The sequence below is a fragment of the Mauremys reevesii genome, linkage group 5 (assembly GCF_016161935.1).
Source record: "Mauremys reevesii isolate NIE-2019 linkage group 5, ASM1616193v1, whole genome shotgun sequence".
Lineage (NCBI taxonomy): Eukaryota > Metazoa > Chordata > Testudines > Geoemydidae > Mauremys > Mauremys reevesii.
In genome coordinates this window covers 110,983,123-110,997,638 of record NC_052627.1, presented here as the reverse complement: position 1 = coordinate 110,997,638, position 14,516 = coordinate 110,983,123, and the positions used below count along the sequence as shown (strand labels likewise).

At 38.2% G+C, this 14,516-nt stretch overlaps 1 protein-coding gene and 1 long non-coding RNA gene across 3 annotated transcripts in view; one reads left to right on the top strand and one right to left on the bottom strand.

Annotated features, from left to right (window-relative positions):
• BOD1L1 (biorientation of chromosomes in cell division 1 like 1) overlaps window positions 1-14,516 on the bottom strand; it is a 52,772-nt gene that overhangs the window by 15,303 nt on the left and 22,953 nt on the right. Inside the window, exons 12-19 of one of the 2 annotated variants that reach the window (XM_039539838.1) lie at window positions 14,370-14,439; window positions 8,965-9,008; window positions 7,586-7,673; window positions 5,665-5,735; window positions 5,376-5,457; window positions 3,239-3,312; window positions 1,755-1,839; window positions 597-670 (exon numbers count right to left, since the gene is read on the bottom strand). In XM_039539838.1, coding sequence (XP_039395772.1) covers window positions 597-670; window positions 1,755-1,839; window positions 3,239-3,312; window positions 5,376-5,457; window positions 5,665-5,735; window positions 7,586-7,673; window positions 8,965-9,008; window positions 14,370-14,439 — 588 coding nt within the window. The remainder of the gene's footprint in view (window positions 1-596; window positions 671-1,754; window positions 1,840-3,238; window positions 3,313-5,375; window positions 5,458-5,664; window positions 5,736-7,585; window positions 7,674-8,964; window positions 9,009-14,369; window positions 14,440-14,516) is intronic. The other variant, XM_039539840.1, reaches the window with a different exon arrangement.
• LOC120405909 overlaps window positions 1-14,516 on the top strand; it is a 42,747-nt gene that overhangs the window by 26,154 nt on the left and 2,077 nt on the right. The gene's annotated exons all lie outside the window — the stretch shown is intronic.

The window sequence follows — 14,516 nt, the reverse complement described above, 5'->3', positions numbered from 1 at the left end:
GTCAGATCTCAAACCTGTCACTGGTTCAGAATTTACTTTTGTATGTATTTCAGGCCACTGTAGTTTTGAGGGAGAAATTCAACCTTTGTGAGGCTGAGGTCTGGGAAGTAAAGAAAAATGTTGTGCCAGGTTATGTTTTAAAAAAATCACCTGTGGCTGTTTTGCCTTTTGGGAGTAATCTTGGTAGAGATGGATTAATTGGGAGGAATGCAAATGAAGTGGTCAAAGTTGCAAGTTAAATGCAATTTGTTACACATACAGCACTAGCACATACCATGTCTCTCTTTAGATTACTATCTCATAAAAATAAGACACCATACAAGTCATACGACTTCTTTCCTGCATTTTTTTTTTTTACTCTGGCTGATGACAGAACTACTTATGGCTTATATTCTGGACTGGACATTATGGCCTGGCTATTTAATTAGTCACTCTACAATGCTCCAGGTGATCAAATCATTGTTTTATTTTATGGCTGAGGTGAAGTCAATATTTTATTTTTATTGCTGCAGTCAGAAAGTAAAAGACAAAATGTAATTTTGTCTTAATGCTAAACTTTCAAATGGCAATGAATTAAGATGGATAAGACTACTTGCCTCTACAGAACTTAAATTACACTCCAGACTCTGCTTTGCTTTTTCACAAGTATCCTGCTTGCTGGTTAACTCATCTGCACAAAATACAAAGTCAAAGACACAACTTCACTGCATAGCTTCGCTTTAGAAACAAAAAATAATTGGCCACAGTCTCTGTACTGCTCAAAACTACTTTATGTGCCAGGGGGTACTATAAATTAAATGTCAGTACAAATACTATTAATAAATCAGATAATAATTGTCTTACAATTTTTGCTGTATTATGTTGTTTAGGCTGCTTCATTAGACAAGTGGGAGTTACTGTACTGGATTGGGGATTTTAAAGTAATGGAATTTCAAAGTTTGAGAGGGTGACCCATATTATTATAACAAGAACCCCAAAGTCAAGTCATTTATTGATACTACTATTAATTTTTTCCCCCGACACCCACCAACCAGAAAGCTAGGGAGGTGAGCCAAATAGGTGGTTAATTGCAAAACAAACTCAGATTTGTCAGCAGGTTTGTTGGTATTGAGAATTGAAGCCATTAAACAGATCAATCCCGTGTTAGTGTATTGACACTATGCAAAGGAAGGTAGATGAGGAAGTCAAAGCCAACATTAATTCATAGGATACTATATAATTCTGTTTTTAGTACAATGTATAAAATTAATTAATAGGGCTAAGTCACCCACAGTCAATGCAATTTATACACTTTGCTCCTACAGGTAGCTGACTGGAAGGGTGAGTTCCTCTCTGGGAGAGCAGGTTGTGGTTCTGTCAAGGAAAGGCAGCTCTAATTTATGGCCAGAGCTACACAGAGCCTCACTGGTGAAGTGTCCTGACCCTCCTACCTCTCTGGCAAACTGCCCATTTTCTGACTCCAGGTCATGCAATGGAGCAGAAGCAGTGGCTGGCTTACATTCCTGTGCGCCTTCTCTGGACAGGCCTTCCAGGGGCCCCGAATCAACTCTTTGGGAATTTCAGAAGCCAACCAAGTGTTTTTCAATGGCTACTACACTTAACATTTTTATAGACATAACACTATTAATGGACAAGATAAGCAAATATTTAATTATGAAATAAAGATTCTCATTTTATCTCAAATATATATTCTAATTAAAGAAATTAACTGTGTACAATTTCAGTAAATTGCCCTGAATTTATATTTACATTACCTTTTTCTTCCACAGCACTTAAAAGAGGTGCATGTTTCCTAATGATTTCTTTGGATACCTCAGCTACATCTCCAGAGGTCACATCCTTAATTATTTTGAAAAAATAATAAAGAGTATTTTATTACAACTATAATGTCACTCCCAGCTACTCTTAAAAAATATGAATGTAAATGCAGGGCCCCCATAGCCCAGGGCCCTGCAGCCCCTGCGTTCCGGAGGCGGAGAAGAGGAACTTGTGCAATGCTCCCTTGTAAAGTCAGCCAAACGACATTATAAGGGAGCACTGCACAACTTTAAACAAGTATGTTCCTTAATGGAGCAGCGATGTAAATTCGAAACAACGTTAAGTGAGAAGACGGTAAGTGAGGAGTTACTGTACCAAGCAGCGGGATAATCTGGTCACACAGAATATACTCAGACACACTCAGATGACGGCTATTTTTCCATCAAATGCAGGGGGAAGAAAAAATAACCGGATATATTCCCTACTGGATTATACAAATTTCACAGTAACCAGGTGTTGTTCAGCTCTGAGACATTTCTTGATTATGAAAAATAGCTACTGGTTTCCCCTTCCGGGTCCTCCACAGCCATACATACAAGGGAGACAGGAGCCTATTCCCATTAAACCTCAAAAGCAGGGGACTGGGGCAACCAATGGAGAATGCGGTGTTGGAAGGAGAGTTTAGAAGGGATGTTTTCTTCAGGGGGAGAAGTTGAGATAGCCTGGACTATGGATGGGGCTGTAGAACAGGCTGGCACAGCCTAGGAGAGTTGTTGCGTAGGAGGAAGATTTTAGGGGGCAGTGAGCCTGGAACACGCTTCACCGAGCCGTCCCTCTCCAGTCACCCCACAATTGTGCCCCAATCCTCTTTCAGCCTTTGTGTCCTGCTCATTTTCAGCTCCTGCCCAATCTCTGTCCCTGCTCCCCATTCTAACCCACCTTTTTGTTGCTCCCTTTCAGTATTCCCCCATTCTGCTCCTTCCCCCTCATTTCTTCACATCTCTGCCTGCAATATATAGCACTAGCCTCCTTCTCTTCCCCCAATTCCAGAGACCCAAGCTGTCAGGGCACCTACAGTGGGAGCAGAGAGAGGAGAAGCAGAATCTTTGGTAGCAGCAGCCTGCAATGGTTGAGAGGGAACTGGTGTTGTATACCTGCTGTCCAGCCAAATGTACAAGATTCTGCTGCAGGCAGATTATACTGAAATGAAGGAAAGCGCGAAGAGCTGCCAAACGTGTGAATGTCACATCTGATGTGTGACACTTAGCAGCCTCATAATTTTGGGAGAGTTCAAAATTGAGGCTTGAACAGTTTGAATCTTTTCATGGTAACATTTAACAGTTAAAATATTATTGTAAGAATTTACAATTACTGTAATTATGAAAATCACCCCCCAAATCAAAACATATATATCTACAGCATCAGACACCAAAATTCTCTCTATCTTTTTGACTACAACAGTGAAAATGGACAAAAATACCTTGATATCTTTTATTTTGGAGCACTGACTCTGTTTGTTTCCTTTTCCCAAATCCTGAGTAATCGGATAATCATCTGTAAAACAGTTTAAATGTTTAACTGAAATGCTCCTGTCTATGCTTATGAGAGCCTGATCCTCTTCTCATTTACACCTGTTTTGCATCAGCCAAGTTGTCCCACAAAAATGTAAATCAGGGGGGAAAAAAAATCAAGTCCTTTCTCTTTGAAGGAGCAAATACATGAAACAATGAAAAGAGACTTTCAGTTCTATATTACTCATCATGCTTTTAAAAAAAAAAAAAAAACAACTATGACAAACAACCTCAGTTTCATAGCTGTGGAACACTAAATTAAACACGGACCTCAACTGCACTCCAACCAGATTAAACAGCAAAACTACTTTACATGCTATATGTTTGCATTCAATATATTTATAAATTAATCATTTTGAAAAATTAATTTGTTCTCTGGGGCAACAGAAGAAAAGCAGTCATCAAGAGAGGAAGTAAAAATTTCCATTAGTCCAATATCATTCACATATTTTTACTCTTCTACTATCATTAATATGTAGTGTGTATAAAATAATTATGGTTAAGAGGTGCAATATTATCTTCTTTTTGTAAAACTCTTCAGTGGTAATTGAGGCAGTGCTTAATCAATATTACCGAGGGCAGATCACAGTTCTTGGATAGATATTCCCATATAGATTCTGACAGTAGATGCTAGAACTGAACAGGTGAAACATTTGGGGAGATATTATTAGAGTGGAGCTCCTTTTCCCTCTTTGTCCTGTCCCGCCCCCACTTCACCTCCCAGATCAAGCTCCACTGCCCTGTCCATCAGGGCTTGAACTGGAAAAAAAAAAATAGTGATATTCTCCCAAGCTTTACCAACAAGCTAAGCTCCACCTACTTCAGATGCCAAAATGAGACACCATTCGCAGTAGATTTTGTGATGTTCAAAATATGATCGTGTGTGTTCTGCTGGGATCTTCAGGCTTCCAGGAGTTGGTTCCCTCTCAATACGATTCACCTACATTTATGGGTACTGCTGGACTCGTCTCTCTCTTGAAGGAAATGGGGATTTCTTGCTGGACTCTATGGGAGTGGTAGCCCTTTGATGAGGATGTGATACCTCCCTTGGCTCTGTTCCTCCCCTCTGGCCTTTCAGCTCCACTGGTCAGATTGGGGAGAAAAAGGCAGTGGTACTCTCCTATGCGCCATCCACTCATAACACCAAAATGAAATGCCACTCAACAGATTATGCAGGTCTTCCTAATACATCCCTCTGCTTTCTTAACTGCTTTTAACAACAGTGAAATAGGTAACAATGTTGACATTTAACATCTGAGTTAACAGTCCATGGAGATGAATAGGAGCGATGCCCACTTGTCAGAGTAATTGTTTTTGACTCTCTGCAAACTCAGACAGTACTGCATGGGTCACGTGCACGTTTTTCAAGGTTATCTTCTCAACCATAAGGGCTATTGACTTTATTTAAATTAAAAACAGATATTGGAGAACAAGAAGGCAGTCTCCAAATAGAAAAAAAAAATACAGTATACTCCTGTTTATCTGAAAACCTATTATCCAAACGTCTGCATTGAGGAAGATGAGCCCCCAGTTCCAGGGGATGCTACATGCTGATGAATGACTTCTGCAGCAGCACAGGGAGCCCCCTGTATCCCTGCTGTCATGGGAGTGAGTGGGACCATGATAACGGAGCTGAAGAGGGTTCCCTGCGCTGCCTCAGGGCCAGTGACACCCAATTCCCGCAGATGCAATGTGCAGGGCAGTCTGCGGTTCTGGCTGGATAAAACAAAGTCCTGGCTGGGTGTCTCTCCTCCTGCAGGGATCGGATGTCTCTAACCTGCCTGTGCTACTCCCTAATGAGACAGTTCATCACTGATCAGTGCCAGGAACGCCCACAAATTTCTTGGAACCAAATCAACCTTTGAAGGTAGAGACTAGGACTGGAAATCAAACCTGAGCCTAATGCATGGCTGTGCAGAGCACTAGCATCAAGTTACCCGACTGGCCCATGAGCCATGATTACATACACAAATTTGAACATAAAAGTATAAAAAATCCTTAAGATTTATGAAGATAAATGTGTGTGTCTGCAGTTGTTTCAGCTACCTGATTCACCTTCTCGAGTAGGCAATTGGTTTTTTTCCATTCCTGGCATGCTGCTCACTTTTTCCTGATCAGGTATTTCTATCTGTAATTAAAAAGTGGGAGTATGTCAGATTGACCACATGAGAGAACAGAAGAGGCAATCCTGTTCCCAGGCACTGGTAGTTCAAAAATATCTGTATATGTGCCAACTTCATGTTCCATTTAGAATGTTGGTCAGAAAACCCAAGGTACACTGGTTATGTATGTTTTGCTTCCGTCTGCAAAGGCTGAATATAATAAGCATGCTTACCTCTTGATCTTTTACTTCAATCTGGATATTTGCTGCTTCTGTCATGTCTATGGTATTTGAAGTTTCCTGTGCTGAAACACACAAGTATAAATATATAAATGATCAAGTCCTTAGTATACACTGCACATATTGGATATAAAATGCTCAGAGAAAAGTGAGTAGTAAGTGTAGTTCTGAAGAGTGTTTATGCACTGTATGTTGCATCTTGCCTGAAGCTGGACTGTGTAGAGCAGAATTCAATATTTAAATCTCCATTCTGAAGTTACACTGTGATTGATTTCCCTCAGTCCAATTCCCAGTGGACACAGTACATCTGTTGACAGTCCCAGGGGACAGGTCTAGTGATTGGGCATGGAGACTGAACTATCCTGCTAATGATAATCCCTCCAAATCAGGGTTCTAAGGCACTGTGAATAAGCTTGCACTGCAGCTGCATTTACTATACCCGTTCTGTGAATATACAGAGGACTTCACTCTGCAGAGATATCAGAGAGGTGCCTTTTATGATCACTAACATTCACATACAAGAAGGAAAATAAAGGGTCTCTATTCTAGCAGTAAGGAAAATCTAGAGGAAAGGCAAGGCTTTTTTTCCTGGTGTTCAGGTCTTTCACCTATATGTTCTCCCCTGTATTTAAAAAAGCAAGAGTATGTAAAGATTAATTCTTCTGACAAAAAAAAGAGTATGTTTGACCTTAATTTGACCATAAATTAACAGTTGTACAATATGCTTGTGCGTGAGATTCTTCATTAGAGGCTGCCATTGTACTGTAGAAGTTACAGTGGATAACCCAATAGAAGCTTTGCCTTCAAGTGAAGCCGAGTTTGATTTCTCTGACCAAAGGTTAATGGTCACTAGTACCATTGATGCACCGTGGGAGGAAGCTAAACAAAAAACAGGGGACAGGGAGGTGATTAACATTGAGATATCTGGGTGTGCAAGGAATTCTTATCACTTGTGGGCCAATGCAATACATGGGAATGAAAATAGGTTTGTAAAATCTTCTTAGCTTTATTAAGTAAACTGCTGTTGCACTGTTCCTGCTTTATTTTGGGGGATCTGCATGCATAAAAGTTTTGTGAATGCAAAGAATTACCCAACTTCAGTATACCACTATGGTAACTGCATGATGAAACTTCCTGAAAATTCAGGCCTAACTTTTTTGGATTCAAAATGTCCAATAGTAAAAACAACTGAAATATCTATCTGACCAGATAATTCAGTAATATCTCTGAAGAGAAAAATGAGGGTAGGACAGTGATTGTTGAGCCACTCTGATGCATCTGAGTGTTGAAAGTTATAAAGAAATAAACAGTGTATGTTAATCTGAACTGCGGTCCCAAACAGCATCATACAGTCACCCTTTGCTGGTATATCCCAAAGCCAAAAATTAAAAATAAAGTCATGCTTTATTCCATGGTGAAACAATCAGTAAGAGAAATATATTTCACAAACACATTTAGCATGGAACTCCACTTTTTGTTTAGCTATGTGTGTATACAGTAGAGCTGCGTGGAAAATGGCAATTCCATTTTGAGGAGGATTTCAAGATTTTGAAAATTTGTTTTTGTTCTAACTCAGAACAAACCCCTAAAATATTGAAATTCTCCATGAAAGAAAATTCCACAAAAAAATTGGTTTTGGTCAATTGAAACTTTTATTTCAACTCTGACTTAAATTATAATATACAATACAAAATAAAAAAAGAAAAAGTGAAGCAAAAAGTTGTTTCAAAAGGAACATTTTTTGTCCCAGAAAGGCTGAAACGCCCCCTCCCGCCCATTTTTTCTTTGAAAGGAAATTTTGGCAAAATTGACGCTTTTCAATTTTCACGGAACTGCACTTTCCAACTGAAAATGGCTCTGTCTGTGTTTTTCTAACCAGCTCTGTTGTACAGTATACAAGAATGTACTTACTTACCTGTTTCTTTATCTGTAGTTACTGGAGATTTAGATTTCCTTTCTTTGCTGCTACACACTTCAACTCTTTGTGTGTCAGAGTTTTCCATCTAGGCATAAATTACAATTGCAAAGTTAATATACTTAATTTTATTCACTGAAGATATGAAGGCTGAAAGAGGAGAAAGTTTTCCCCAATTGCTACTCTCAAAGGAGAATATGCAGTAGAAGGAAAGAACTGAATGAACACAAACAAGTTTGTTCTTAGAGCTTCAATACCTATAATACCACAGAACAGCAACATGATGGAAGAGCAGTCTAGCTCTGTTATAATTATTAGTATTTCCAGAATTTCTACTTACCATATTTTTAATGAGGGCTTTCCTTCAAGCTTCAATTAAAACATATTTTTATATGTTTTGAAAAGGATGTAATAGGATGGACTACATACTAATCTGCATTAATGGGACAGCACACAGCTACGTGCAGATGCTAAATTTATAAATAGCAGTTTTAGGATGACCAGAAATGCAGTAAATCATCATCATAATACAGGACTGGGAAATAATTCTTACAGAAAGAATCATTCTCTAGCAATAGCTCAGACAGGTAAATGCTTAGTGATTCTAAAATTTTTAAGTACATTATAGATTATTAATTTTTATACTTTAATAAATTATTTTGTCATCTGGGTTAGCAGCTTTGGGTTATAAAGTATGTGCCTTTAATACCCTATGACATTTTACATCCGCAATCTTTTCAACTACACCCTATTATATTTATCAACCTACAAATCCTTGTATGATCACAATGGATAGTATGTAACAGAAAGCCTGGCCTTCTTAAAGTTTCAATTATCATCCCCATTTTTCCTCTCAGGAGATTTAATGAAATTTCTCATTTCAATCTGTCAATACTGGTCCTGAAATGGCCACAGACTGTTGCAGAGTAATGTAACAAAACCTCTTTCCTAAAAAGCTCAATGTGCTTGCATCCGCAATGCTCTCAACACCTATCAGATTGAGAACACAGGTTCAGAGATAAGAACCAAGCTCTGGATGGCGAAGTCAAGAAAGGAAGAGCTGAGGTACTCTATGCACACTTATGTGGCAAATTGATAAGTAGCAATTTTGCATCAATTTGCATAGCTGCATTACCTCGTTATACATAGACCTTCTATATACTAGAAATAACATTTCCCTTTAGATTTTGGCATGCAATTTTGTCATAGCCATGTTGGTCCCAGGATATTAGAGAGACAAGATGGATGAGGTTGAACTTCTGTTGAAGCTGGTCCAATAAAAGGTATTTTCTCACCCACCCTGTCTCTCTTACTTCCCTTCAGAGACTGCTCAGTGTAAATCCAAAACGTAAAATAAAGTAAATGTAACAAGAGCTTACATCTATAGGGTCTTTCTTCAAAGAAGCATTCTTCAGTGGCAAATCTGTTAAAATAAAACAGAATACTGATTTTATGGAAATCAAAAAGCCCAGCAGAAGCTTTTTGTTGCCTCATGATGTACCCAAAAAGGTTCCAGAATATGTGAAGTTCATGTACTATGTAATGCAATGGGTTTAAAAAAAATAAACTACCTTACCTAAAGGGTAAGGTAGTATAAAATCACTAGTGTTTTATGGCTAAAGATAATTTAGATATTCATGGGTGAAATTCTGGCCCTTTTGAAATCAATGGTGCACTGCTATTTACTTCAATGGGATTAGGATCTCACGCTATATATTTAAAATCACAAAGCTGGATCATGGGATAGTACATAACAAATGCTGGAGCATCAGGCTCAGTAGGGGAACCTAAGCTCACATGATTCCAGTAGTAAGAGCCAAGTATGTCACTTCTGTAATCTACTAAAAAGAGAGAAAAGCATAATTTAGCAGTCAGAGCACAAGGCTTGTGTGCTAATTCTGGATCAGATAAAGCTCTCTCTGTGCTCTTGTACAAGTCACTGACCCTCTTTGCTTCCTGACAGGGAACTACTGGAGCTGCTGGGATCTAGAGTATTTTTGAAAATCTGGCCATTTTGTTCAGATGTGTCAATGAGAGCTGAAATCTTTTTGAAAGCGGTTACCATCTGTAGGTGCTAAGCACTTTTGAAAATCTGGTCCCTGAAGCACCAACTTCAAAATTTCTTATTAAAGGTTTAAAGCAACTAAAAGCATTCCATGCAATTTAAGTTTCCTATCCTACATTTAAGATACAAGAGCCAGTATCCAGCATAATTTAAATCATCCATGGTGGCAATATTGTTAATCTACTTAAAAGTATTCAACATAGTCAAACTTTGTACTGGTACACCCTTAGATTGCAAAATGGTATCTTTCAATTTTTAAAAAGCACTGTAAATTGAAGAGTTAGATCCTAGCCACTCAAACAGCAATGATATGTTTACATTCCTTGGAATCTTGGACTACTAAACTACTGTGCCTGCTGTTCATACTCAACAGTGACAGAATACACATTTGTCTTTTAAACAACTTCCTTTTACGTATATTGAACTATACCAAACACAGCAAAGAGATTATTTTAAAAAAATCTCTATCCAGCACAACACAGCATTAAAATCTTGAATATGTGTCGTATCTAACATGATTTACACAACAAAGGGATTCTTTTGTGAAACATTTTACATTATGAAAGATTACTTTAGCCAGTTCAGTCCACACATTTTAAACTAAGTACTGCGCGTCTGGATGACTGAGTAACTAAGTGCTTTGAAGTGCATGTTAAAAAGTACAGCAATCTCAAAGGATAAATTAGCATGGTATCCTGAGACCAGAAGTAGTAGTAGTAGTAATAATAATAATAAATAATAATAATAAAAAGAACGAAAGTAAAATCGGTCCTCTGAAGATAATACCCTGCAGCCAATATTCACGGTTTAAAAACCTTTTGCATAAATGCATATCTGAGCAATGCCTATTTCCTTACATGCATTTATGAAGCAGAAGTTTTTACATCTTTAAAGCTGTCTGTATGAATTTGATCCCCTGAAGAATAAATCTACAATTACACTTATAACTAATGTCATGTCAGCAGGAATTTGCAGATCTTGTAATCTAGAACCTTACAGGTCTACAAAAAAAATTGCCACTCATGCAGTGCTTAATCACCCAGTGTACACTGTGACCTTGCCATCTATGTAGCACTGGTCTCTATGAAGCACTGGTCAAAACCTTCAAAACTGGTCAAAACCATGATTGCATTTTTTATATTAACCAGCACCACATAATCAGACTTTCGTACACACTTGTGAAGTGTTCCATTTCTCCCTTGATCATTTATTAAAAAGTATTTTATTTTCAAAATAAACAATTTTAAAGAATTTAGGATCAGCAAAATAAAAACATTTCCTGGACATATAAAAACTTTTCCTGGATAGATCAAATGTCACATGAGGGTTGATGATGATTTTTCAAAATAAGTAATTAAAAAAAAAAAAGTATATTGTACACAAGGAAGGGACCTGGATTCCTAATTTCCTTCTAACCCTCCAAGGAGGCACACTTCTGTCCTATGAGGAGTCTCACTGACTTTGACGGGGATCTGCATAGGTATAGTGGGAATGCCTCTGCAGAGTTCTTGGCAGGATTGGGACTCTTAGGCCTGATATATGTTAATAATTATGGCTACTTTTATTCTGTTTTTGAGGAGGGGCTTTTTTTTTGGGGGGGGGGAAGTGGTGGAAGAACACAAGTGGAAGCAGAAAAAAATTCAACTATACAAGTAGGTTAGCTGAGGGCTTATCAAAGGCTCTGCCATGTTACTCAACACAACGGAAGCAGATAGATAGATATAAACTTTAATATCAATCTACTTACCTATATTAAGAATGGACTTAAACCCCCATATTCTATTTTAGGTAAACCTACCTCTCTGCCCTCCTTGTCAAGGTTATCCTTCTGGTACATCACGTAGAAGCATAGAATCACAGGGTTAGAAGGGACTGCAAAGGCTATCTAGTCTAACCCGCAGCCAAGTCATCTGAATCCTAATCATACCTAAGGGTTCAGCTGGCTTCAAAATCAACATGGGGAGGGGGGTAACTGTATACCCAGCTGTAACACATTACTGACTCTAGGCCTTCAACGCTAAACTATTTGGGGAAGGGTCTTTAATTTCCTTGGACAGTGCCATGCACACCTAGTGTTATCCCTGTTATCTTTTGTAATTCAGCTTAGTCTTGTTATCTAGGTGTTGCAATAATTGAAGATGATCTCTGTGTCTAAGTCATGTGGCAAATGTCCTTACAAAATTACCTGGAGCACAAACTCCATCAAGAAGACAGGAAAAATATATTAAAAAAAATTCTAATCAGTAGTGTTCTTTTTCAGCCTTATAACATAACAAAACAACTGCAATAAATATTTTAAAATACTTGGAGAAGACATAACAAAACAACTGCAATAAATATTTTAAAATACTTGGAGAAGAAATTAAGTGAGTGCAGAAACATTTGCAGTGGAAGAGATTTCTAACAGGTTACATAGTCCTAAAAATAACTCAGCCTTTAACTCATGAAAATACAATTTTCCCATCATTCAACTTATAAATGCTCTTCAAACTATGGGAAATGGATATGAATTTGCTATCTTCTGGCTAGCGGGGAAGACACATGAAATCTTCCTCTGAAGCCAGTACTAACAAGACACTCTGACTCAGCCATAATAGAAATGCAATTACTAGAGTACCATCTCTGCAAAGGACTTGTTAAAACACTAAAAACAAGGACATTCTAAGTTTAGTCCTACATCCCTATGGGAAGGTTGCTGTATTTTACCTGAATACTGACATTATGAGAACATTAACAGTTTGTAATCTGTTTGCAATTAGAAATCTTCCATAGAGGCCAACATGGGAAATAAGGGGATGGAAATGAGATAGAGAAAAACTACCTCTGAGATTGCTGTCTCAAGCAATTAATAGTAGCATCTGAAGATTTATGAAGCAAATTTTTAGTGTATTACTAAATTTTTAGTGTATTTAGTGTATTAAATCACTTTGATGCTCTGATTTAACCTTTTAGAAAGGCTATTTCCATTCAATACAAATTCATAGGATAAGCCACTTTTGTCATGTTACAATAGCATATTTCCAACCCAACATATTTATTCTATTCCATTGAAAAGTGTGGCTCAGAGCTGGCCACCAAATGATATGGCAATACAGTTACCTGAGTGTGAATTAATTGGAGAGTTGGGGGGGAAACTGAGCCTAAGTCTGGCTCAGTTCCCCCCCCCCCAACTCTCCAATTAATTCACACCCAGGAGTTTTCATTAACTGCTCCTCTTGGGGTCTGCTTTATTGAACCATTCTAGTTACATAATCAAGTGAGTTTTCTTGGCCCTTCCAGGTTCAAATCATTCCTCACTTGGTCAGCAGGATTCTCTGCAGCCACACTTCAAGAGACTGCAGTTCTTCTCCAACCAAGCTGTGCAGGTTCCTCCACAGTCTTCCTTCTAGGGCCTATGCCTAAATTCTGACGAGCTTCCCTAACTTGCCACAATCCTTGCTCTACATGAGGAGCCTTCCTGCTCCTCATGTCTCGTCCAGTAAGTAAACAGATAGCCTATGCAGCCCAGCTTATAGGAGGTGCTGCAGTGTCTTGTGACCCTTGATCACCTGACTTCATCACAGGGCAGAACTTTAACCCCCTGTGATATTACTACTTTTTTTTTTAATTTTATTTATTAACTTAAACTGCTTTTCCCTGGGTATTATTTCTAAAGCAATGGGTCAAGATGATTGACATAAGGCAGTTTTAGGATGACTAGTTTTTCTGATTCTGATCCAAAAAAATCAATGGAAAGACTTCAAATGGGCTTCAGTGGCCTTTGGTTCAAGCCCTCTATGCATAGTCTAAATTAAAATTTATCTGTGTAGGAATTAGTAGATAGTACTTAAACTCCCAAATATGAAACTGTAAACCACCGTCATCATAAAAATGTAGAGACACATAACTAAGGACAGAAATAACCACTCTTATAATCTAGTTCAGGGGTTGGCAACCCTTCAGAAGTGGTGTGCCGAGTCTTCATTTATTCACTCTAATTTAAGGTTTTGCCTGCCAGTAATACATTTTAACGCGTTAGAAGGTCTCTTTCTATAAGTCTATAATATATAACTAAACTATTGTATGTAAAGTAAATAAGGTTTTTTAAAATGTTTAAGAAGCTTCATTTAAAATTAAATTAAAATGCAGAGTCCCCCGGACTGGTGGCCAGGACCTGGGCAGTGCGAGTGCCACTGAAAATCAGCTCATGTGCCGCCTTTGGCACGCGTGCCATAGGTTGCCTACCCTAGTTTGTCCAGCTGCAGAACACAGGCCATAGGACTTCCCTGAATTAATTCCTATTTGAAGTAGAGCATATATCTTTCAAATTAAGATTGAGTGGTTTTTCTAAAAATTGCCAGAGATGGAGACTCCATCGCAAGCCCTAGTAAATTGTTCCAAAGGCTAATTATCCTAAATGTTACACATGTACACTTTATTTCCAGCTTCAGCTTCCAACCATTCCCATAAATACTTCGGTCTGCTAGACTGAAAGATTCATTATCAAATTTTTGTTTCCAATGTAGGTATCAGACTAATCATCTTTTTGTTAAGCTAAACAGAGTATGACACTAAGGCATGTTTTCCAATCCTTTAATCATTCTTGTGGTTCTTCTCTAAACCCGCTCCTATTTGTCAATATCCTTCTTGAATTGTGGACCTGAGAACTGGACAAAGTATTTCAGTACTGGTTGCACCAGTGCCAAACAGACGTACTAAGCCACAACAAAATAAATCTACCTTTTAGACACTCTTCAATATGAGGCTCCTCATGCAGTTCTTCCCTTGTTGGACTTCTAGACTTTTGTGGCTAAAAACAGCATACAAAGGAAACAAAATACTTCAGGTCTATGGGGGGAAAAAAACCCTGTCTCGTATCCATAGTAA